This window comes from Xenopus tropicalis, chromosome 3 (assembly GCF_000004195.4).
Source record: "Xenopus tropicalis strain Nigerian chromosome 3, UCB_Xtro_10.0, whole genome shotgun sequence".
Classification (NCBI taxonomy): domain Eukaryota; kingdom Metazoa; phylum Chordata; class Amphibia; order Anura; family Pipidae; genus Xenopus; species Xenopus tropicalis.
This window is the reverse complement of record NC_030679.2, coordinates 153,536,658-153,561,680: the sequence shown is the minus strand read 5'-3', so window position 1 is coordinate 153,561,680 and position 25,023 is coordinate 153,536,658. Positions and strand designations below refer to the sequence as shown.

The 25,023-nt window shown below is 56.5% G+C and overlaps 1 protein-coding gene across 1 annotated transcript; it reads right to left on the bottom strand.

Moving 5' to 3' along the window:
* Positions 1–341: 341 nt before the first annotated feature.
* neurl4 (neuralized E3 ubiquitin protein ligase 4) lies at positions 342–24,543 on the bottom strand. Its single transcript, NM_001097252.1, has 29 exons — positions 24,368–24,543; positions 22,581–22,968; positions 19,426–19,491; positions 17,638–17,912; positions 17,423–17,534; positions 17,257–17,345; positions 16,892–16,964; positions 16,261–16,516; positions 15,621–15,802; positions 15,450–15,535; positions 14,973–15,135; positions 14,536–14,731; positions 13,932–14,008; positions 13,592–13,670; positions 11,434–11,609; positions 11,225–11,353; positions 10,784–10,929; positions 8,818–9,033; positions 7,155–7,253; positions 6,691–6,831; positions 6,427–6,591; positions 6,149–6,307; positions 4,904–5,083; positions 3,961–4,054; positions 3,709–3,813; positions 2,671–2,815; positions 2,478–2,587; positions 1,966–2,125; positions 342–835 (listed from the first exon to the last, which is right to left on the bottom strand). Exons 1-29 carry the CDS (start codon positions 24,527–24,529, stop codon positions 631–633), a joined length of 4,434 nt encoding a protein of 1,477 aa, NP_001090721.1. The 5' UTR covers positions 24,530–24,543; the 3' UTR covers positions 342–630.
* Between the last annotated feature and the right edge of the window lie 480 nt (positions 24,544–25,023).

Genomic DNA, 25,023 nt, shown 5'->3' with positions numbered 1-25,023 from the left:
CTCCCTTCTGCTCTCTCCCCCTCCCCCATCTGTACTCACTCACCCTCCTTTCTCCTCTCTCCGCCAGGTTACCCCCCCCCCCCCGCGCTTAGCTGGGCTTGGGGCACTTCCTTACTGAGCCGCCAGAAATTGAATTCATTTTGGGGCACCCCATCTCTGCTCAGCAATGCAGTCCACACCCCCCCCATGTTTCCCACCCTGTAAGGGCCCAGACACGGGGCAGTTTTGTTCTTTTGCTCATGGGGCAAATTCCATCCTCTATTCATTTCCATGGGAGCACCCCGTTTCTCCCCAGCGACACCCCAGTATGGGGCCCCCCGCACAGCCCCACAGAGACAGGCTTTTCTGTACAAGAATTTATCAAAAAAAATAAAGTCAATGTACAAATAAAGAGAGAGCAGCTTAAATAAAAGGGGCGGGACCCGACATGATCCAGTCCGACCAATCCCGCCACAATACTTCATCCAATCAATAAATTAATGGGAGGAGGGGAGGTGTGGCCCAAATGGCAAGGGGGAGGAGACAAAGTGGAGTGAGTGGAGGGGTGTGATAGAACTCCACCCCTGTGGCACAGAAGCTCCGCCCACTCCCCCAGTGTGCAGAGTCAGCAGGGGGGGGCTCTTTGCATTCTCATTCCACCCGCACCAACAGCCCCCTTAGAACCGTCGCCCCCTTTTCCTTGGTGAGAAACTCCATCTCCGAGCTGGGAATTCTGGGATCCATCAGATCAATGGCACAGGCTGAGGGGGGCCCCGTCTTGTAGGAACCGGGGCGCACGCACACTTGTAGGGCAACTTGGGCCCCAAACATGCGCTGAGAGCGGGGGTCTCGGAACCTGCGCAGGAAACAGTACAAACAATTATTCTCTGGATATGTGCCGCGTCAGTCCCTCAGCCAATCACAGATCTGCCCTGCTCTGATTGGCTGCTGCAGTTTGTACTGACCCACAGCACAGAGTCATGATAGGCCGAGGGAGCACCCACATTAATGATAAAGCCTCTCTCTCCCCCCAACGTGCCCCCCCACACACAGGGACCCCCGGGCACTCTCTCCCCCCCCCACACACAGGGACCCCCGGGCACTCTCTCCCCCCCCCCACACAGGGACCCCCGGGCACTCTCTCTCCCCCCCACACACAGGGACCCCCGGGCACTCTCTCCCCCCCACACACACACAGGGACCCCCGGGCACTCTCTCCCCCCCCACACACACACAGGGACCCCCGGGCACTCTCTCCCCCCCCACACACACACAGGGACCCCCGGGCACTCTCTCTCCCCCCCCCACACACACACAGGGACCCCCGGGCACTCTCCCCCCCCCCCCCCACACACACAGGGACCCCCGGGCACTCTCCCCCCCCCCACACACACACAGGGACCCCCGGGCACTCTCTCCCCACCCCACACACAGGGACCCCCGGGCACTCTCCCCACCCCCCCCCACACACAGGGACCCCCGGGCACTCTCTCTCCCCCCCCCCCACACACAGGGCCCCCCGGGCACTCTCTCTCTCCCCCCCCCACACACACACGGACCCCCGGGCACTCTCTCCCCCCCCACACACAGGGACCCCTGGGCACTCACTCTCCCCCCCACACACACAGGGACCCCCGGGCACTCTCTCTCCCCCCCACACACAGGGACCCCCGGGCACTCTCCCCACCCCCCCCACACACAGGGCCCCCCGGGCACTCTCCCCACCCCCCCCACACACAGGGACCCCCGGGCACTCTCTCTCCCCCCCCCCCACACACAGGGCCCCCCGGGCACTCTCTCTCTCCCCCCCCCACACACACACGGACCCCCGGGCACTCTCTCCCCCCCACACACAGGGACCCCTGGGCACTCACTCTCCCCCCCACACACACAGGGACCCCCGGGCACTCTCTCTCCCCCCCACACACAGGGACCCCCGGGCACTCTCCCCACCCCCCCCCACACACAGGGCCCCCCAATACTCACATGACTTTGGGGCACATCTCGGGCAGGGCGGCGTATCGCAGGGTTGGGGACAGGACGACGCTCTGCAGGTCTCGGGGGGGCAGGACGTTGGGCTCTGCGGCCGGGAAGCCGCTCTGCGGGTCGGACTTGGCTGGCACAGAGGTGAGGATACAGGCACTGCCTGCCAGGAGACAAGAGACTGGCACATCAGTGCTTCCCATAATGCACTTGGACTACAGGGTGTAACGGGGTGTCTGATAGGGTACCAGCTGTGCCACTCAGGCCCTGGCATTCTGCCCACGCCCCGGGCCCCTACTGGGGCGCATTCCGCCCACGCCCCTACTGGGGCGCATTCCGCCCACGCCCCGGGCCCCTACTGGGGCGCATTCCGCCCACGCCCCGGGCCCCTACTGGGGCGCATTCCGCCCACGCCCCGGGCCCCTACTGGGGCGCATTTTGCCCACGCCCCGGGCCCCTACTGGGGCTCATTTTGCCCACGCCCCGGGCCCCTACTGGGGCAGATATGGACCCACCTGGCAGCAGATCTCCCCTGTCCAGGGTTCTTCGGATGGTGCCAGCGCTGCTGCCCTGGTAGGCAATGTGCCACTTCTTGTATTGGGCGCAGGATGAGCGGGGGCTGAGCCTGGGGGGGCGGAGACAGTGAGTTAGACCCAATCATTGCCTTAAGGTTTCCCTCCGCCCACATTTTCCCTGGCCCCACCCTACCTGAGGGGAAAGCTGCACCATCCAATGGGCTCGGCATATTCCCGGGGGGGGTCCCCCCGCTTTCTGTACGTCTCATCCCCCCGCAGTTTGTGGCACGAGTCACAGTGACAGACACACAGCTTGGAGTCCTCTAGGAAATAACCATCTGATGGGAGAGAAGCTTCCCTTAGCTCAGGGGTGGGAGGAGCCATGTAAATTGGGCATGGGGGGGGGGGGTGGGAGGAGCCATGTAAATTGGGCATGGGGGGGTGGGAGGAGCCATGTAAATTGGGCATGGGGGTGGGGGGGGGGTGGAGGAGCCATGTAAATTGGGGGTGGGGGGTGGGAGGAGCCATGTAAATTGGGCATGGGGGGGGGTGGGAGGAGCCATGTAAATTGGGCATGGGGGGGGGGTGGGAGGAGCCATGTAAATTGGGCATGGGGGGGGGAGAGGGAGGCAGCTTCCTGGCCATGGGACCTCCCTGCCCCACCCCCTGAGCCAGCAGCCACTCCCACTTCCTCCCAGCCTCTCTGGGCAAACAGCTTCCTGGCCATGGGACCTCGTTGCCCCACCCCCTGAGCCAGCAGCCACTCCTACTTCCTCCCAGCCTCTCTGGGCAAACAGCTTCCTGGCCATGGGACCTCCCTGCCCCACCCCCTGAGCCAGCAGCCACTCCTACTTCCTCCCAGCCTCTCTGGGCAAACAGCTTCCTGGCCATGGGACCTCCCTGCCACACCCTTTGAGCCAGCAGCCACTCCCACTTCCTCCCAGCCTCTCTGGGCAAACAGCTTCCTGGCCATGGGACCTCCCTGCCACACCCCCTGAGCCAGCAGCCACTCCCACTTCCTCCCAGCCTCTCTGGGCAAACTGCTTCCTGGCCATAGGACCTCCCTGCCCCACCCCCTGAGCAGCAGCCACTCCCACTTCCTCCCAGCCTCTCTGAGCATTGGAGGGGGCGCGAGCGATAAGAGGGTAAGAGGGGGTGCAAGGGGCATCTGGTAACTGCTGGGGTTTAACCCAAGGGACAGAGAATGGGGGGGGCAGAGAAGGGCACTTACCGGGCAGGAGCAGAAGATCTTTGAACCTGGTGCAAAGGGCAAGATATTCACAGCTCAGAAGGGCAACAGGGTCCGGGGGGACCCAGCACAGACTCTCCTTGACACCTGCATTAGACAGAGGGGCAATAAACACAGACTATAAATGGGATGGGGGGCAACATTTCCCAGGGGTTCCACAGGTGCAAGAGAGAGGGGTATATAGAATGGGTATATAGAATGGGTAAATGCAAGGGGCAGCTGCCAGACACTTACCATCAACCATGTCTGCTTTCTCTCTCTCTCCTGGAAGTTGCCCCTCGTGAGCGTCCAGTTCTGCCCCCTGTGCCTCTCCGGTCACTATGGATACCTGGGGTGGAGAAAAAATGGGTTGGACTGGGTCAGGGCACATACGCATGTAGGTTCAGCATGCTGGGGCACAATGGGCAGAGCAGGGGGGTTACACAGGGGGCTCTGGTAGCAGAACATGGCACTGTAGCTGTGGGCAGACTGCCAGGGGTGGGGGCAGGTAGGGCAGTTTATTCCATTACCTTATCTATTATAAGTAAATCTAAAGCTGCTGAGTAACCATTGGAGACATTTCACTACTCATACTCAGCATCGTGTGTAGCAGACGGTGTCGAAGGCCCCCGACTCTGTTAAGGATGGTCTGGGCTGGAGGGACCTCCTCTCATTCACACCAGCAATTGGTCAAACCATGAGCACCAATCACACCCCAGCTAAAGTCTCCCCTTGATAGGGCTAACCTGAGGGCCATTATGGGTGAGATGTGGGGCAAAACCAACCAATCCTAATACAGCAGTGCTTCTTCCTATTGGGGCCCCTAAGCAAAGCCCTGACCCTCGGGAAGGACCTTGAAATGGAAAGTTTGGAACCCCCTGGCTTCCGGGCTACTCAGTGAATGAATGGAAGTTGTTCTTGGAGACAGTTGTGGAACCAGTAAAAGACCATTAACAAATGAAATGGGATCAGCAAGAAAGTAGGAGGAGACTGGGGCATCTGGCAGGGGCACATAGGATGGCTTTGGGGTTCTTAGGGTTGATGTGGGTGTGGTGGCTGTAGCACAAGCTCAAGAGAACATCACATGGTCATTGTATGGACCAATCTGAGTGCCCGGACAAGAGGGGGTGGGGCAAAGACAAGGTAAGGGTGGTGTACATCATGGCATAGGGGATGGTTCCATGGTGGGAACTCTAACCTGCTCACATTGTCCATAGAGGTCCACCAGCACGTAGCAGACTTCTGGCAGGTCCTGGGCCCCTACCCCCTGATCCAGTCCATTAACATAGAGGTGCAGCCCCCCAGACGAGTCCAGCAGCAGACCCAGGCACGTGCCCTCGGGGCAGAGGTCTAGATTGGGCCCGTAGCCTTCACGGATCTACATGCGATGAAATGAAGAACCAATGAGTTATCAACAGAATGCCGGCAGCCAAAACCTTCACCCCATTGTAGATTTCAATCTGCCCCCCTGGAACACCGATATTTTATAGCAAATAATACAATAGTACCCTTGGGTATGGCTAGGGTTATACCATCAGTGCAGATCTAGGTCTATACCCTGACCCAAAGATAATCTAGTTCTACACATGGCCCCTTGGGTATGGCTAGGGTTATACCATCAGTGCAGATCTAGGTCTATACCCTGATCCAAAGATAATCTAGTTCTACACATGGCCCCTTGGGTATGGCTAGGGTTATACCATCAGTGCAGATCTAGGTCTATACCCTGACCCAAAGATAATCTTGTTCTACACATGGCCCCTTGGGTATGGCTAGGGTTATACCATCAGTGCAGATCTAGGTCTATACCCTGACCTAAAGATAATCTAGTTCTACACATGGCCCCTTGGGTATGGCTAGGGTTATACCATCAGTGCAGATCTTGGTCTATACCCTGACCCAAAGATAATCTTGTTCTACACATGGCCCCTTGGGTATGGCTAGGGTTATACCATCGGTGCAGATCTAGGTCTATACCCTGACCCAAAGATAATCTAGTTCTACACATGGCCCCTTGGGTATGGCTAGGGTTATACCATCAGTGCAGATCTAGGTCTATACCCTGACCCAAAGATAATCTAGTTCTACACATGGCCCCTTGGGTATGGCTAGGGTTATACCATCGGTGCAGATCTAGGTCTATACCCTGACCCAAAGATAATCTAGTTCTACACATGGCCCCTTGGGTATGGCTAGGGTTATACCATCAGTGCAGATCTAGGTCTATACCCTGACCCAAAGATAATCTAGTTCTACACATGGCCCCTTGGGTATGGCTAGGGTTATACCATCAGTGCAGATCTAGGTCTATGTTAGGTCTACACCATAAACCCCTGGTAGGTCTATGATGAAACCCCATGGAGGGGATAGGGCTACACCATGGTCCCTGACCTAATATCCTGACCTGCACTACACAGGGGGTTCTATTGGGCTGACTGGGTACCTTGACGCCATTGCAGAGCACCGCACTCCTCTGGAAGATCCAGGAGCTCCGCTTTAGTGCCGCGGCCGTGGCGGGGAAATTCAGCCTCTCTGGTGAGACAGCGATGACTCCGATGGAGAGAGATGAGGTCCAGTGAGGAGACAGCTGGTCTATGCGGATCTGACGTAGGAGATACACATAGTACAATGTGAGGGGCAGCTGGGAAACACCCGGGGGCATTTGAAATGATCTTTAAAGGGTAAATACACAGCACTGGGAAGTGATTTTGCCCCACGTACCTGGAAGAGGAAGAGGCGCGGAAGCGGCTGGGGCAGAACCACAATCCCTTGGTTGTAACTGGACACGCGGGTGGCAGTTCGGTTCCCATGGGACAGAAGGATGTTCTTCCCGTGATTGGCCAGAAACTGCAGCGAATGAGCCTGAATGACAGTGTGAGGGTCGCCCTGTAGGGGGAGGGTATCACTCATGAATGGGGCGGGGCAGATTCACAAGCTACTCCTCTCTGTGTCACCCTGCAGGGGGAGGGGCGGATAATCACTCACATGATCTGCTGGATCTTCCTCCTCTTCACTTTCAGATGTGATTGATGGGGGTTTGGTGGCATCAGGTTCCTCCAGGAGAGAAGAGCTGACAGTCGAGAGAGCGGTGATGCAGCCGTGTATGTCCAGCACCGCGTACACTGCCTGCAGGGAAGGGAACAGAGGTGTGGGAAGGGGAGGGTCGGTGCCCGCCCGTGGGGAAGGGGAGGGTCGGTGCCCGTCCGTGGGGAAGGGGAGGGTCGGTGCCCGCCCGTGGGGAAGGGGAGGGTCGGTGCCCGCCCGTGGGGAAGGGGAGGGTCGGTGCCCGCCCGTGGGGAAGGGGAGGGTCGGTGCCCGCCCGTGGGGAAGGGGAGGGTCGGTGCCCGCCCGTGGGAATAAAGCACATCAGGGCAGAAGGGTCACAGGACTATGAGTTGGGAGCAGATCACTGCTTTGTGTCTGTTCTTAACTGGGGGGGGGGTACTTACCTTCGGGATCCCACAGGCTGCGGGGCCCATATCCTCTCCATTCATTAGAATGTGCAGTGTATCGTCACTGTCCCGGCGCACCCCCAGTCTGCTGCCAACCTGCAAATATAGTCATGTGAGCTCCAGCGTGCACCCCCATAAACAGCCCTGCGTGCACCCCCATAACCAGCCCCAGGGTGCACCCCCATAACCAGCCCCAGGGTGCACCCCCATAACCAGCCCCAGGGTGGGGAGAGATGTAAGGGGCACCCCCATAACCAGCCCCAGGGTGGGGTGAGATGTAAGGGGCACCCCCATAACCAGCTCCAGGGTGGGGAGAGATGTAAGGGGCACCCCCATAACCAGCTCCAGGGTGGGGAGAGATGTAAGGGGCACCCCCATAACCAGCTCCAGGGTGGGGAGAGATGTAAGGTGCCCCCCCCATAACCAGCTCCAGGGTGGGGAGAGATGTAAGGTGCCCCCCCATAACCAGCTCCAGGATGGGGAGAGATGTAAGGGGCACCCCCATAACCAGCTCCAAAGTGGGGAGAGATGTAAGGGGCACCCCCATAACCAGCCCCAGGGTGGGGAGAGATGTAAGGGGCACCCCCATAACCAGCCCCAGGGTGGGGAGAGATGTAAGGGGCACCCCCATAACCAGCTCCAGGGTGGAGAGAGATGTAAGGTGCCCCCCATACCCAGTCCCAGGGTGGGGAGAGATGTAAGGTGCCCCCCATACCCAGCCCCAGGGTGGGGAGAGATGTAAGGTGCCCCCCATACCCAGTCCCAGGGTGGGGAGAGATGTAAGGTGCCCCCCATACCCAGCCCCAGGGTGGGGAGAGATGTAAGGTGCCCCCCATAACCAGCCCCAGGATGGGGAGAGCTGTAAGGGGCACCCCCATAACCAGCCCCAGGGTGGGGAGAGATGTAAGGGGCACCCCCATAACCAGCCCCAGGGTGGGGAGAGATGTAAGGTGCCCCCCCATAACCAGCTCCAGGGTGGGGAGAGATGTAAGGTGCCCCCCATAACCAGCCCCAGGGTGGGGAGAGATGTAAGGTGCCCCCCCATAACCAGCCCCAGGGTGGGGAGAGATGTAAGGTGCCCCCCCATAACCAACCCCAGGGTGGGGAGAGATGTAAGGGGCACCCCCATAACCAGCCCCAGGGTGGGGAGAGATGTAAGGTGCCCCCCCATAACCAGCTCCAGGGTGGGGAGAGATGTAAGGTGCCCCCCATAACCAGCCCCAGGGTGGGGAGAGATGTAAGGTGCCCCCCCATAACCAGCCCCAGGGTGGGGAGAGATGTAAGGTGCCCCCCATACCCAGTCCCAGGGTGGGGAGAGATGTAAGGTGCCCCCCATAACTAGCCCCAGGGTGGGGAGAGATGTAAGGTGCCCCCCCATAACCAGCTCCAGGGTGGGGAGAGATGTAAGGTGCCCCCCATACCCAGTCCCAGGGTGGGGAGAGATGTAAGGTGCCCCCCCATAACCAGCTCCAGGGTGGGGAGAGATATAAGGTGCCTCCCCATAACCAGCCCCAGGGTGGGGAGAGATGTAAGGTGCCCCCCATAACCAGCCCCAGGGTGGGGAGAGATGCAAGGGGCACCCCCATAACCAGCCCCGGGGGGGGGGGTGTAAGCCCCCGGGGCCACTTATACAGAACCAAAAAGCCCGTTCCCCTCTCACCCGGACCCTCTCCAAGCTGTTACAGTAATTCTCCCGGAGCCGCTGCCCATTCCGCGTCACTTCCGACCCACAAACCAACCAGGTGACCTTAGAGCGCAACTCTAGGGCCCGTTCTGGGAGCCCCCCGCCCAGCAAGGAAACTTCATGGGGGCTGAGGGAGGTCACCCCGATATTACAGGACCCCGACCAATGGGGCTCTATCTTCTCCACTCGAATCTGAAGGGCAGAAAGGAAATAGTCATTAACATTAATGCCCCTGGGGCAGGGAATCGATACCCCAGTGGGGGCAGTAGGAACACAGTACAGGCTGGCAGGGAGTCGATACCCCAGTGGGGGCAGTAGGAACACAGTACAGGCTGGCAGGGCAGGGAGCCGTTACCCCAGTGGGGGCAGTAGGAACACAGTACAGGCTGGCAGGGCAGGGAGTCGATACCCCAGTGGGGGCAGTAGGAACACAGCTCAGGCTGGTAGGGCAGGGAGTCGATACCCCAGTGGGGGCAGTAGGAACACAGTCAGGCTGGCAGGGCAGGGAGTCGATACCCCAGTGGGGGCAGTAGGAACACAGTACAGGCTGGCAGGGCAGGGAGTCGATACCCCAGTGGGGGCAGTAGGAACACAGTACAGGCTGGCAGGGCAGGGAGTCGATACCCCAGTGGGGGCAGTAGGAACACAGTACAGGCTGGCAGGGCAGGGAGTCGATACCCCAGTGGGGGCAGTAGGAACACAGTACAGGCTGGCAGGGCAGGGAGCCGTTACCCCAGTGGGGGCAGTAGGAACACAGTACAGGCTGGCAGGGCAGGGAGTCGATACCCCAGTGGGGGCAGTAGGAACACAGTCAGGCTGGCAGGGTAGGGAGCCGTTACCCCAGTGGGGGCAGTAGGAACACAGTACAGGCTGGCAGGGCAGGGAGTCGATACCCCAGTGGGGGCAGTAGGAACACAGTTCAGGCTGGCAGGGCAGGGAGCCGTTACCCCAGTGGGGGCAGTAGGAACACAGTACAGGCTGGCAGGGCAGGGAGTCGATACCCCAGTGGGGGCAGTAGGAACACAGTACAGGCTGGCAGCACAGGGAGTCGATACCCCAGTGGGGGCAGTAGGAACACAGTTCAGGCTGGCAGCACAGGGAGTCGATACCCCAGTGGGGGCAGTAGGAACACAGTACAGGCTGGCAGGGCAGGGAGTCGATACCCCAGTGGGGGCAGTAGGAACACAGTACAGGCTGGCAGGGCAGGGAGTCGATACCCCAGTGGGGGCAGTAGGAACACAGTACAGGCTGGCAGGGCAGGGAGTCGATACCCCAGTGGGGGCAGTAGGAACACAGTTCAGGCTGGCAGGGCAGGGACTCGATACCCCAGTGGGGGCAGTAGGAACACAGTACAGGCTGGCAGGGCAGGGAGTCGATACCCCAGTGGGGGCAGTAGGAACACAGTACAGGCTGGCAGGGCAGGGAGTCGATACCCCAGTGGGGGCAGTAGGAACACAGTACAGGCTGGCAGGGCAGGGAGTCGATACCCCAGTGGGGGCAGTAGGAACACAGTACAGGCTGGCAGGGCGTCGATACCCCAGTGGGGGCAGTAGGAACACAGTACAGGCTGGCAGTACAGGGAGTCGATACCCCAGTGGGGGCAGTAGGAACACAGTACAGGCTGGCAGGGCAGGGAGTCGATACCCCAGTGGGGGCAGTAGGAACACAGTACAGGCTGGCAGGGCAGGGAGTCGATACCCCAGTGGGGGCAGTAGGAACACAGTCAGGCTGGCAGGGCAGGGAGTCGATACCCCAGTGGGGGCAGTAGGAACACAGTACAGGCTGGCAGGGCAGGGCGTCGATACCCCAGTGGGGGCAGTAGGAACACAGTACAGGCTGGCAGGGCGTCGATACCCCAGTGGGGGCAGTTAGGCAAGGGTATGTTCCCCAGGAGCGAGAGGCATAAGGCGAGACAACGGGTCCGTTAGATGGAAAGTCTCACCTCGAAGGTCTCGTTAGTGAGCAGCTCTCGGCTACTGAACACGATCCCATGGCTGCAGCCTGCACCGCGCTCCGCCCGGGTCCCGTCACACAGCACCGACACGTTCTTACCGCACACCGTGTGGAACCTGTGGGATACACTGGGGACTGGGGGGGAGAGGGGGGGTCACAGAATGGCCGAAGCTGAGCTACAGAGGTGCCCCAGAAACGGGAAGGAAGGGCACCCGACAGTGTGTGTAACATCAATATCATCCCCCTATACAGTGCAACTGGCCTGTGAGTAGGTATGGGAGGGGGGGCTGGAAAGGAACAAATCTGTAAGTAGGTATGGGGGGGGGGCTAGAAAGGAACAAATCTGTAAGTAGGCATGGGAGGGGGGGGCTAGAAAGGAAAATCTGTAAGTAGGCATGGGAGGGGGGGCTAGAAAGGAACCCATACTCACCTGGGGACTGGCTTGGGAGAGACTTGTCAGTCACATGACTCGCTGACAGACTGTTATCTACCAGGCCGCTGCCCCCTGTGAGCGACACCTGGACGCACTGGCCATACAGGTCTATCACTGCGTAAATGTCTGGGGGAGGAGACACAAGGTCAGAGGGTTCCCAGCAGGGTCGGTGCAACTACATCAGCACCACGGCTGCCACTCATTACCTCTTCCCATTGGCAGGCCTGTACAGGCCACACCCTGATCCTCCCCATTGATAAAATAGTGCAAATCTCCTCGTATGGTTTTCATCATTCCAATGCGGGATCCGGCCCCCAGCGAGTCCAGATCACAGCCGTAGTTATTCCTCAGCGTATTGCCGTCCTGCATGATCGCCGTACCGCTGAGAAAAGGCAAAAACATTCAGCAGATCCCATGAGCCTCCACCCAACTATAGAGCAGAACATTCAGCAAATACCATTAGCCTCCATCCAACTATAGAGCAGAACATTCAGCAGATCCCATGAGCCTCCACCCAACTATAGAGCAGAACATTCAGCAAATACCATTAGCCTCCATCCAACTATAGAGCAGAACATTCAGCAGATCCCATGAGCCTCCACCCAACTATATAGAGCAGAACATTCTGCAGATTCCCATGAGTCTCCAACCAACTATATAGAGCAGAACATTCAGCAGATCCCATGAGCCTCCACCCAACTATAGAGCAGAACATTCAGCAGATCCCATGAGCCTCCATCCAACTATAGAGCAGAACATTCAGCAGATCCCATGAGCCTCCACCCAACTATAGAGCAGAACATTCAGCAGATCCCATAAGCATCCACCCAACTATATAGAGCAGAACATTAAGCAGATCCCATGAGCCTCCACCCAACTATATAGAGCAGAACATTCTGCAGATTCCCATGAGCCTCTATCCACCCAACTTTATAGAGCAGAACATTCAGCAGATCCCATGAGCCTCCACCCAACTATAGAGCAGAACATTCAGCAGATCCCATGAGCCTCCACCCAACTATAGAGCAGAACATTCAGCAGATCCCATGAGCCTCCAGCCAACTATATAGAGCAGAACATTCAGCAGATCCCATGAGCCTCCAGCCAACTATATAGAGCAGAACATTCAGCAGATCCCATAGCCTCCAGCCAACTATATAGAGCAGAACATTCAGCAGATCCCTGAGCCTCTATCCACCCAACTATATAGAGCAGAACATTCAGCAGATCCCATGAGCCTCTATCCACCCAACTATATAGAGCAGAACATTCAGCAGATCCCATGAGCCTCCACCCAACTATATAGAGCAGAACATGCAGCAGATCCCATGAGCCTCCACCCAACTATAGAGCAGAACATTCAGCAGATCCCTGAGCCTCTATCCACCCAACTATATAGAGCAGAACATTCAGCTGATCCCATGAGCCTCCACCCAACTATATAGAGCAGAACATTCAGCAGATTCCCATGAGCCTCTATCCACCCAACTATATATAGCAGAACATTAGGTAGATTCCCATGAGCCTCCACCCAACTATATAGAGCAGAACATTCAGCAGATCCCAATGAGCCTCCACCCAACTATATAGAGCAGAACATTCAGCAGATCCCATGAGCCTCCACCCAACTATATAGAGCAGAACATTCAGCAGATCCCATGAGCCTCCACCCAACTATATAGAGCAGAACATTCAGCAGATCCCAATGAGCCACCACCCAACTATATAGAGCAGAACATTCAGCAAATCCCATGAGCCTCCACCCAACTATATAGAGCAGAACATTCAGCAGATCCCATGAGCCTCCACCCAACTATATAGAGGAGAACATTAGGTAGATTCCCATGAGCCTCCACCCAACTATATAGAGCAGAACATTCAGCAGATTCCCGAGCCTCCACCCAACTATATAGAGCAAAACATTCAGCAGATCCCATGAACCTCCACCCAACTATAGAGCAGAACATTCAGCATATTCCTGAGCCTCCACCCAACTATAGAGCAGAACATTCAGCAGATCCCATGAGCCTCCACCCAACTATATAGAGCAAAACATTCAGCAGATCCCATGAACCTCCAACCAACTATATAGAGCAGAACATTCAGCAGATCCCATGAGCCTCCAGCCAACTATATAGAGCAGAACATTCAGCAGATCCATGAGCCTCTATCCACCCAACTATATAGAGCAGAACATTCAGCAGATCCATGAGCCTCTATCCACCCAACTATATAGAGCAGAACATTCAGCAGATCCCTGAGCCTCCACCTAACTATATAGAGCAGAACATTCAGCAGATCCCTGAGCCTCCACCCAAATATAGGGCAGACCATCCAGACTTCATCTGAACTACAAAATGATACCTGAGCATCCACGTGTCATAGTCAATATCGGTCATGGTGTTGGGAAACTCGAGATCCTCTGGCCGGATGGCAGTAACCCCTGAGAGGAACCACAGGGAGTAAAGAAGCAGATTAGAAACGTACAACTGGACAGACTTATTAATATCCAAGTTCATCTTATTTCTGCTCTGATGTCCCCCAATCTTCCTACTCATTTCTTCTTCCTGTCCCCTCATATTCACTCCAACTACCTTGATATGGAGGCTTCCCAGCAATAAGCCCCGCCCTAAACCAAGCTTTCCAGCACTACACTCAGTTTACCACCTGTGACCCATTCACTCATTACCCCGGGGCTACTTACCTGCTTCTATAGACCCAGACCAACGGTCCACCATCTTCTGGATAACAATCTCAAACATCTCCCCATCTCTGAGGGGCCTGGGAAGAAAGCAGGGCATCACATTGAGGGGGTGAAGGAAGAGGTAAGTTCGGGGAGACTGGGGGCAAAGAGACAATAGAGTCTTTGGGGACACAGGCATGGGAACAGGGATAGGTGAGGGGACAGGGGGGCAAATAAGATTTTAAGCAAAAATGGGAAGAAATATGGTGGAAAAATAAATGGGGGGCTGTGATACAGCAGATATGAGAGCAGAGGAAATGGGGTAAGAGAGTGGGGGTCCACATGGGGGAAGGGGAGGGGTGGGAAAGAGGAACGGAATGTGGGGGTTCATATGAGGGAAGGGCAAGGGGCCATTGGAGGAATAAAGTGGGGTGGGAGTGCAGGGGTACGTATGAGGGAAGGGCAGGGCGGCCGAATGAAGTGGGGTGGGAGTGTGCACTCCCTTTAGCACAGAATGTTTGCCCCAAGGGGTCAGAACTTTTCCCCACGCTGCACCCCAGCTTCTTCCCAGTTGCCCACTGAATTATTGCCCTCCATTATTCCCGCCTTGTCGCCCGAGACCTACCGGCTTGACATGACAATGGCATCATTGAATTCACTGCGGGAGTTTTTGCGCAAAACAGTGCGGCCTCCATTGGTGATCAAAGCGTTGGCGCCATGGAGATGATGGAAGCGCAGATCCGAGAGAGACAGCAAGGCACAGGGCGTCCCTGGGGTCAGAGCGAGACCTTCATCCTCGTCTCCTGGTAGAGGCAATGCGTCTGGGGCAAAAGAGGAGCAGGGCGTGAGTGGGGGCTACGTGTGGCACATCGGGGGAGGAGCCCTAGAGGGGACAAGCTCTACAGGTAAGGAGGCCCAATGGGAGGAGAGGCCCACGTGGAAAGAGGCCCCACAGGGGAGAACAAGCCCAACGGGAGGAGAAGCCCCACAGGGGAGAAGAGGCCCAAAAGGGGAGAAGAGGCCCCAACGGGAGGAGAAGCCCCACAGGGAGGGTACACCTACCAGACTCATCCATTATTGTGGCTTGAGCTGCTTGTCCGTACAGATCCACCACAGCAAATACATTGGGCGGCACATTCCATGCAGCCACGCCTTGGGCTATACCATTAACAAAAAAGTTCAATGTCCCGTCTTCCCGACGTACAACCCCTACTGTATCACCAGCCTAAAGAATAACAAGGGGACATAAAAGTTCTATTGTTAGTCCCACCAAAACTGCCCCGTGCCCGAGCCCCACCCGCCTAGGGGTAGTTTACCCTTCCTTGCCAGCTTCACACAGGTGTGCCCGTACCTTCCCATCCCAAACATGGAAGCATCAGTCCCACCCTGCCCATCAGCTCTCTATTCACCTTTGGCTATGAGCTAGTTGCCCCTTCCCCGGGTATAATGAGAAGGGTATTTCCACTCAGACCATGAGAAGTTTGGGTCCCCCTCTCCCACCCCAAACACCAGCAAGTTGTTGCCCCCTTCTTTCCTGACCTTGAGTCGATCCAGGTTGTGTCCATACTCATCAAGGATGGTGGTGCCATTGTGCATGACCCCATTGCCAGTCATCATCCACGTTCCTAGCAAATAAGCCCAAGAAGAGCAGTTAGGGCCACAGTGGAACGGCACACACAGCGGGGTGCAACAGAGAGAGTGTCAGCTCACCTGACCGCAGATTGGTCATGGTGGATGGAAGCTGCAGGTAAGCCGGGTTATGAGTTGTGACACCGATTTCTATGGACCCTGCCCACTTGTCCACCATCTTGTCTATTCGCACTTGGAAGACCTCGTTGTTCTGCAGGGGGCGGTTACTGAGCACCACTCCGTGGTTAAAATCATCCGTGGCACTGCGCAAGAGAGACACACACATGTAGGGAGAAGTGACCACCTACCTGTTGGGTGCAACGCGATGGAGCAGATTCCACAGAGAGAAATCAACTGCCCCAACCCATTTAGCCTAAAACCAGAAGCCTCTGGGCCAGGGCTGTTCCTACACAGGTCACATGACACAGATACTCCACCTAGTTCTGGTCCCGCCCACTGCTTCTGTCAGACTCCTTGCTAATCATCTGTAAGTTGCCCTAGACTAATATACCCCTGCACTATCCCTTTAAGCTGCTCCAATGTGCCCCATTGCCCGAGTACTGCCCCCACCTTCCCCTGTAACCTGCTAGCAGTGCTCCAATGTGCCCCATTGCCCGAGTACTGCCCCTACCTTCCCCTGTAACCCAGGGGCACAAACCTGGCTCTGCAGCCCAGCACTGACACACTAAAGGCCACATACACACAACTCGGGGGTACATACTGCGGTCTGAGTGCTGTCCGGCCCCCATTGATGATAGAAGCTTTTTGGCCACAGTTTGAGTGGAACAGCAATTGCCCGGGTTCTGGGGTTGATGAACTGTGTCTCCCGGTGTCAGGTGACCGCGCTCGCAGAATAGCGTTGTTCCGCCTCAGCCGGTCAGCGTGATTGTGGTTGTGCACAATGGTTACTTTCACAGCCATGCCGTAAAGATCAACAACCCCATAGACCACGGGTGGGGTCTGGCAGGAGGCAACACCTGGGGAACAACAAGTTAGAAGAATGCACAGAAATAGTCATTGGCAGCCCCTACTACCCCACGGCAGCCCTTCTACCCACCCCACGACGGCCCTTCTACCCACCCCACGACGGCCCTTCTACCCACCCCACGACGGCCCTTCTACCCACCCCACGACGGCCCTTCTACCCACCCCACGGCGGCCCTTCTACCCACCCCACGACGGCCCTCCTACCCACCCCACGACGGCCCTCCTACCCACCCCACGACGGCCCTCCTACCCACCCCACGACGGCCCTCCTACCCACCCCACGACGGCCCTCCTACCCACCCCACGACGGCCCTCCTACCCACCCCACAGCGGACCTTCTACCCACCCAACGGCAGCCCACTCACCTTGATCCATGCCATTAATATAGAAGTGCAGCGCCCCACTGGATTTCCGGGTCAGGCCTATGTGATCTCCTTCCTACGTGGGAACAGAAGGCCCATAAAGGGCAGGAGTATTAGGGTCACACACCCAGATAAAGCCAGGATATGCAGCACAAAACTCCAGAACCAGAATTGGGCTACACTGATACTTATATATAGAGATTTACTAGAGAAAGGTAGGGTGCAACCCTGGGGCAATGATATACCCACAAAGGTACCCCAGCCAGTTCGGCCAGGCTTTCATTATACTGGTATTGCTGGGTCCCATAGAAGAGCCACTGGGCAGTTCCGGAAGGATAATGTGGGGGGAAACAGCAGAGGTTCCTTACCTGCAACTCATCCAGGCTGAACTCACAGTACTCTCTGCGTGTCCCCTTGCCATTGGTCAGTATCCCACAGCCGCTCATCATGATGGTACCTGGGGGAGACACCAGAGGGGGAGTCAGCCGGGCCAGACAGGGTGCTAGGGTATCCCTAGAGGAAGGGACCACTCACCTGAGCGCAAGTTAGTCATGGTGGCTGGATATTCCAGGCTGTTGGGGTTGTGAGTGGTCACTCCAATTTCAATGGATCCCGACCATTTATCAACCAACTTATCAATTCGGATCTAGAAACATGGGCCGAGGATGGCGAGACAGTCAGAAGATGAGTGTAAGAGCAAGGGAGAATCAACCTCAGGGTCCGCCCCCTTTAGCTCCTCCCCGCATTACCTCGAACATCTCGCAGTCTCGCAAAGGACGGTTGGTCATGACCACTCCATTGTTGAACTCGTCCAGCGGCCTCCTGCGTTCTGCGGTTTTGTTGCCGTTGCTGAGCTTGATGAGCGTCCCGCACTTCTCGTGGAAGAGCAAAGCATCGTTGCAAGTGGGAGGAGAGTGCTCGATAGCAGCTGGAGGGGAGCCCAAGCTGACACTTAGGAGGCTTCCGTGATATGCGGAGAGAATGGCGTTACTGACCACCGCCGACAGCTCTGTGCTTGGGAACCCTGGGGAGGAACACAAGGAGTCTCATCCCTCCTTTATCCACAGCCTGTCACTTTATGGAACACAAGGAGTCTCATCCCTCCTTATACCCACAGCCTGTCACTTTATGGAACACAAGGAGTCTCATCCCTCCTTATACCCACAGCCTGTCACTTTATGGAACACAAGGAGTCTCATCCCTCCTTATACCCACAGCCTGTCACTTTATGGAACACAAGGAGTCTCATCCCTCCTTATACCCACAGCCTGTCACTTTATGGAACACAAGGAGTCTCATTCCTCCTATACCCACAGCCTGTCACTTTATGGAACACAAGGAGTCTCATCCCTCCTTATACCCACAGCCTGTCACTTTATGGAACACAAGGAGTCTCATCCCTCCTTATACCCACAGCCTGTCACTTTATGGAACACAAGGAGTCTCATCCCTCCTTATACCAACAGCCTGTCACTTTATGAAACATAAGGAGTCTCATCCCTCCTTATACCCACAGCCTGTCACTTTATGGAACATAAGGAGTCTCATCCCTCCTTATACCCACAGCCTGTCACTTTATGGAACACAAGGAGTCTCATCCCTCCTTATACCCACAGCCTGTCACTATATGGAACACAAGGAGTCTGATCCCTCCTTATACCCACAGCCTGTCACTTTATGGAACACAAGGAGTCTCATCCCTCCTTATACCCACAGCCTGTCACTTTATGGAACACAAGGAGTCTCATCCCTCCTTATACCCACAGCCTGTCACTTTATGGAACTCAAGGAGTCTCATCCCTCCTTATACCCACAGCCTGTCACTATATGGAACACAAGGAGTCTGATCCCTCCTTATACCCACAGCCTGTCACTATATGGAACACAAGGAGTCTGATCCCTCCTTATACCCACAGCCTGTCACTTTATGGAACACAAGGAGTCTCATCCCTCCTTATACCCACAGCCTGTCACTTTATGGAACACAAGGAGTCTCATCCCTCCTTATACCCACAGCCTGTCACTTTATGGAACACAAGGAATCTCATCCCTCCTTTTACCCACAGCCTGTCACTTTATGGAACACAAGGAATCTCATCCATCCTTATACCCACAGCCTGTCACTTTATGGAACACAAGGAGTCTCATCCCTCCTTATACCCACAGCCTGTCACTTTATGGAACACAAGGAATCTCATCCCTCCTTTTACCCACAGCCTGTCACTTTATGGAAGGGAGTAAGGGAGGGCATCATAGGCTGTGGGTATAAGGAGACTTCCTATTGGTACAAGAAATACCTGGCGTTGGTGTTGATCCCGCCCCTTAATACTGTCCTATAGTTTCCATGATTTATACTGCCAGATGCTGCTGCAGGGCTGCTGTCTCTGATAGGAAGGTGGTCACGTGACCTCCAGGACATAGACTTTTCCATAGATATAGAAAAGCACCACCTACATTACTGTGGTTTCTCTGGTTTGCCCCCCCCCCCCCTTCCCCATTTGTTGCCCAAGGAAAGTATCTGTGTTTGTTGGACTCACCACTGTCAGTGTCCAAACTGTTGGGGAACTTGTCCGGCCGCGACTGCCCAAGTGGGACAAGGGAACCTGCAGAGACAGGAGGATCAGTGAGTCTGGGCCCAGGGACCTCAGCTATAAGGGGGTAAAACAAACACACCCCACTGTGATAGTGTATAGTAGTGTTAAGCACTGTAGCAGCCTGGGGCAAAAATCCTTCACCTGCCCAACTTGCTCTACATGGGCCCCAATTACCCAACGACTATTGTCCCTTCCCTAACCCTACCCATCAGTACCCCTATACCCTTCCCTAACCCTACCCATCAGTACCCGTATACCCTTCCCTAACCCTACCCATCAGTACCCCTATACCCTTCCCTAACCCTACCCATCAGTACCCCTATACCCTTCCCTATCCCTACCCATCAGTACCCCTATACCCTTCCCTAACCCTACCCATCAGTACCCCTATACCCTTCCGTAACCCTACCCATCAGTACCCCTATACCCTTCCCTAACCCTACCCATCAGTACCCCTATACCCTTCCGTAACCCTACCCATCAGTACCCCTATACACTTCCCTAACCCTACCCATCAGTACCCCTATACCCTTCCCTAACCCTACCCATCAGTACCCCTATACCCTTCCCTAACCCTACCCATCAGTACCCCTATACCCTTCCCTAACCCTACCCATCAGTACCCCTATACCCTTCCTTAACCCTACCCATCCGTACCCCTATACCCTTCCCTAACCCTACCCATCAGTACCCCTATACCCATCCCTAACCCTACCCATCAAGTACCCCTATAACCCTTCCTTTAAACCCCTACCCATCCGTACCCCTATACCCTTCCCTAACCCTACCCATCAGTACCCCTATACCCTTCCCTAACCCTACCCATCAGTACCCCTATACCCTTCCCTAACCCTACCCATCCGTACCCCTATACCCTTCCCTAACCCTACCCATCCGTACCACTATACCCTTCCCTAACCCTACCCATCAGTACCTCTATACCCTTCCCTAACCCTACCCATCAGTACCTCTATACCCATCCCTAACCCTACCCATCAGTACCTCTATACCCTTCCCTAACCCTACCCATCAGTACCTCTATACCCTTCCCCAACCTTACCCCTCAGTACCTCTATACCCTTCCCTAACCCTACCCCTCAGTACCTCTATACCCTTCCCTAACCCTACCCTACCTCTCAGTAGCTCTATACCCTTCCCTAACCCTACCTATCAGTACCTCTATACCCTTCCCTAACCCTACCCTTCAGTACCTCTTTACCCTTCCCTAACCCTACCCATCCGTACCTCTATACTGTTCCCTAACCCTACCCATCCGTACCCCTACCCATCAGTACCCCTATACCCTTCCCTAACCCTACCCATCAGTACCTCTATACCCTTCCCTAACCCTACCCATCAGTACCCCTATACCCTTCTCTAACCCTACCCATCAGTACCTCTATACCCTTCCCTAACCCTACCCATCAGTACCCCTATACCCTTCCCTAACCCTACCCATCCGTACCTCTATACCCTTCCCTAACCCTACCCATCAGTACCCCTATACCCTTCCCTAACCCTACCCATCAGTACCTCTATACCCTTCCCTAACCCTACCCATCAGTACCCCTATACCCTTCTCTAACCCTACCATCAGTACCTCTATACCCTTCCCTAACCCTACCATCAGTACCCCTATACCCTTCCCTAACCCTACCCATCCGTACCTCTATACCCTTCCCTAACCCTACCCATCAGTACCTATATACTGTTCCCTAACCCTACCCATCAGTACCTCTATACACTTCCCTAACCCTACCCATCAGTACCTCTATACCCTTCCCTAACCCTACCCATCAGTACCTCTTTACCCTTCCCTAACCCTACCCCTCAGTACCTCTATACCCTTCCCTAACCCTACCCATCAGTACCTCTTTACCCTTCCCTAACCCTACCCCTCAGTACCTCTATACCCTTCCCTAACCCTACCCCTCAGTACCTCTTTACCCTTCCCTAACCCTACCCATCAGTACCCCTATACCCTTCCCTAACCCTACCCATCAGTACCTCTATACCCTTCCCTAACCCTACCCATCTGTACCCCTATACCCTTCCCTAACCCTACCCATCAGTACCTCTATACCCTTCCCTAACCCTACCCATCAGTACCTCTATACCCTTCCCTAACCCTACCCATCAGTACCTCTATACCCTTCCCTAACCCTACCCATCAGTACCTCTATACCCTTCCCTAACCCTACCCATCAGTACCTCTATACCCTTCCCTAACCCTACCCATCAGTACCTCTTTACCCTTCCCTAACCCTACCCATCAATACCTCTATACCCTTCCCTAACCCTACCCATCAGTACCCCTATACCCTTCCCTAACCCTACCCATCAGTACCCCTATACCCTTCCCTAACCCTATCCATCAGTTCCTTTATACCCTTCCCTAACCCTACCCATCAGTACCTCTATACCCTTCCCTAACCCTACCCATCAGTACCTCTATACCCTTCCCTAACCCTACCCATCAGTACCTCTATACCCTTCCCTAACCCTACCCATCAGTACCTCTTTACCATTCCCTAACCCTACCCATCAGTACCTCTATGCTGTTCCCTAACCCTACCCATCAGTACCTCTATACTGTTCCCTAACCCTACCCATCAGTACCCCTATACCCTTCCCTAACCCTACCAATCAGTACCCCTATACCCTTCCCTAACCCTACCCATCAGTACCCCTATACCCTTCCCTAACCCTACCAATCAGTACCCCTATACCCTTCCCTAACCCTACCCATCAGTACCTCTATACTGTTCCCTAACCCTACCCATCAGTACCCCTATACCCTTCCCTAACCCTACCCATCAGTACCTCTATACCCTTCCCTAACCCTACCCATCAGTACCTCTATACCCTTCCCTAACCCTACCCATCAGTACCTCTTTACCATTCCCTAACCCTACCCATCAGTACCTCTATACTGTTCCCTAACCCTACCCATCAGTACCCCTATACCCTTCCCTAACCCTACCCATCAGTACCTATATACTGTTCCCTATTCCCAATCATGGGATGAGTTTATGAGACCCCATTACTTATAGCACATTTGAATACATTTACAGACAATAAGACTGGGGGTCTTTAACCTTCTTGCTCTTCAGCATCCTCCTCTTCTTCCTCTTCAGGGGGAGGCTGGCAGGACAAGACAGTGATCTGAGTGCATTTTCCATAGAGATCCACTACAGCCCAAACTCGCGGTGGAATTCCACAAGATGCTGCTCCACAGTCTCTGCCATTAACCCACAGGTGGAGCTCCCCCGATATGGAGCGCTGAACCCCAACGCGGTCCCCTTCTCCCAACTGATCCAGATCTTGACCATATTCCTCCAGAACCGAGCGCCCATCCTCCAGTACGGAACATCCAGATACAATCCAAGAGCCGCCTTTCAGACCCGTGGCGCTGCTGGGAAAATCCAGAAATGCGGGGTCCTGTGTTGTCAGCCCAATCTCCATGGAGCCACTCCAGGAATTCATCTGCAGAGGGGGGGGCACAGGATCAATGTGAATTAAAGCCTAGAACTCTCCAAATGGCCCAGAACCCTGAGTTCTCTCGGTACTTGCCCCAAACACCACACATGAAATGGAAATGAAGGCATTCCCTGACATTATACCAACCCCCGGCCCAGTAGCAACTCCACTCTGCTCACTCGGTACCAGAACTGCCTCTTGGGCTCTGTACCATTAGTTCCAATTATTCCCAATCTGTCCCTATGGGCCCAGCCACTCAGTACCAATAATCCCAGTTATTCCCAATTAGTCCCTGGGGGCACAGGGCAGTCATTTTATTACCCCCCCCCAAAGGGAATGCTCAGTAGGTCCAGTTATTCCCTGTCAGTCCCAGCAATTTTCCAGTCACTGTCACCCCCTGTACTATAGATTAGTCCCAGTACAACCCCCTCCCCCCAAGAGCAGCCGGCCCCAGATACCCCTCCCCGGGGCAGCCGGCCCCAGATACCCCTCCCCGGGGCAGCCGGCCCCAGATACCCCTCCCCGGGGCAGCCGGCCCCAGATACCCCTCCCCGGGGCAGCCGGCCCCAGATACCCCTCCCCGGGGCAGCCGGCCCCAGATACCCCTCCCCGGGGCAGCCGGCCCCAGATACCCCTCCCCGGGGCAGCCGGCCCCAGTTACCCCTCCCCGGGGCAGCCGGCCCCAGTTACCCCTCCGGGGCAGCCGGCCCCAGATACCCCTCCCGGGGCAGCCGGCCCCAGTTACCCCTCCCCGGGGCAGCCGGCCCCAATACCCCTTCCCGGGGCAGCCGGCCCCAGATACCCCTCCCCGGGGCAGCCGGCCCCAGATACCCCTCCCGGGGCAGCCGGCCCCAGATACCCCTCCCCGGGGCAGCCGGCCCCAGATACCCCTCCCCGGGCACAGCGCGCCCCAGATACCCCTCCCCGGGCAGCCGGCCCCAGTTACCCCCCGGGGCAGCCGGCCCCAGAATACCCCTCCCCGGGGCAGCCGGCCCCAGATACCCCTCCCCGGGGCAGCCGGCCCCCAGATACCCCTCCCCGGGGCAGCCGGCCCCAGATACCCCTCCCCGGGCAGCCGGCCCCAGATACCCCTCCCCGGGCAGCCGGCCCAGATACCTCCCCGGGGCAGCCGGCCCCAGATACCTCCCCCGCAGCCGGCCCCAGATACCCCTCCCCAGGGCAGTCAGCCCCAGATACCCCTCCCCAGGGCAGCCGGCCCCAGATACCCCTCCCCAGGGCAGCCGGCCCCAGATACCCCTCCCCAGGGCAGTCGGCCCCAGATACCCAGTTGCCCCAAGTGGAGCATCCAGCAGTGCGCCATTAGAGTGCAAGCTCTGCGGGACACTGTAGGGAAGCAGAGCCCCAGTTGAGCCCATTTCAGCCCCAGCCCATTGCCAGTCGGTACCTTCCGATCCAGTCGGACGGTGAAGACCTCCCCCGGGCCCAGCGGCCGGGCACTCACTACCAGTCCCTGGTTGAACTCCTGGGCAGGCTGTTTCCGGGCGGCGGTTCGGTTCCCGTTGCTGAGGGAGATCAATTTGCCGGTCCGGGGGTGCAGCTCCGCCATCTTTCCTAGTCCCCGCCCCCACCGGAACTGTCATTCCGCTCAGGCCGGAAGTGACGCGCCGCCTGCCGGAAGTTGTGCCTGAGCGGAAAGTGGTCCCGCTGTTTGTGCGCCTTGGGTCCGGACACGGGTGAGGGGACCCTCATTACTTTTATTGCCTACACTGTCCCACAGAGCTTGCACTCTAATGGCCTGGTGCGCTGTGCGTAACTCCCTAACTTTCCTCTCTCAACTGCGCCCTTCCGCTTCTACTACAACTCCCATCAGCCCCTGTAGTGCAGCACAGCATGCTGGGAGTTTTACTCTAACGGTATCTGCCCTCCCCTCTCCTCCCCTCTCCTCTCCTCTCATTGGCTTTACTTCCAGTAACTCTGTCTTTCCTCTCCCCCTAATACTAACCCCGACCCCTCCCCCTATACTAACCCCGACCCCTCCTTCTACCCCTCCCCCTATACTAACCCCGACCCCTCCCCCTATACTAACCCCGACCCCTCCTT

What these genes read in the sequence shown, in the direction of transcription:
- neurl4 (NM_001097252.1), bottom strand. Translation starts at nt 24,529, where the DNA reads ATGGCGGAGCTGCACCCCCGGACCGGCAAATTGATCTCCCTCAGCAAC. An exon ending in ACAGCTTGGAGAGGGTCCGG is followed by an intron (nt 7,254 to 8,817) that starts GTGAGAGGGGAA and finishes CTATATTTGCAG; the next exon opens with GTTGGCAGCAGACTGGGGGT. An exon ending in AGATCTTCTGCTCCTGCCCG is followed by an intron (nt 2,816 to 3,708) that starts GTAAGTGCCCTT and finishes CTCTCCCATCAG; the next exon opens with ATGGTTATTTCCTAGAGGAC.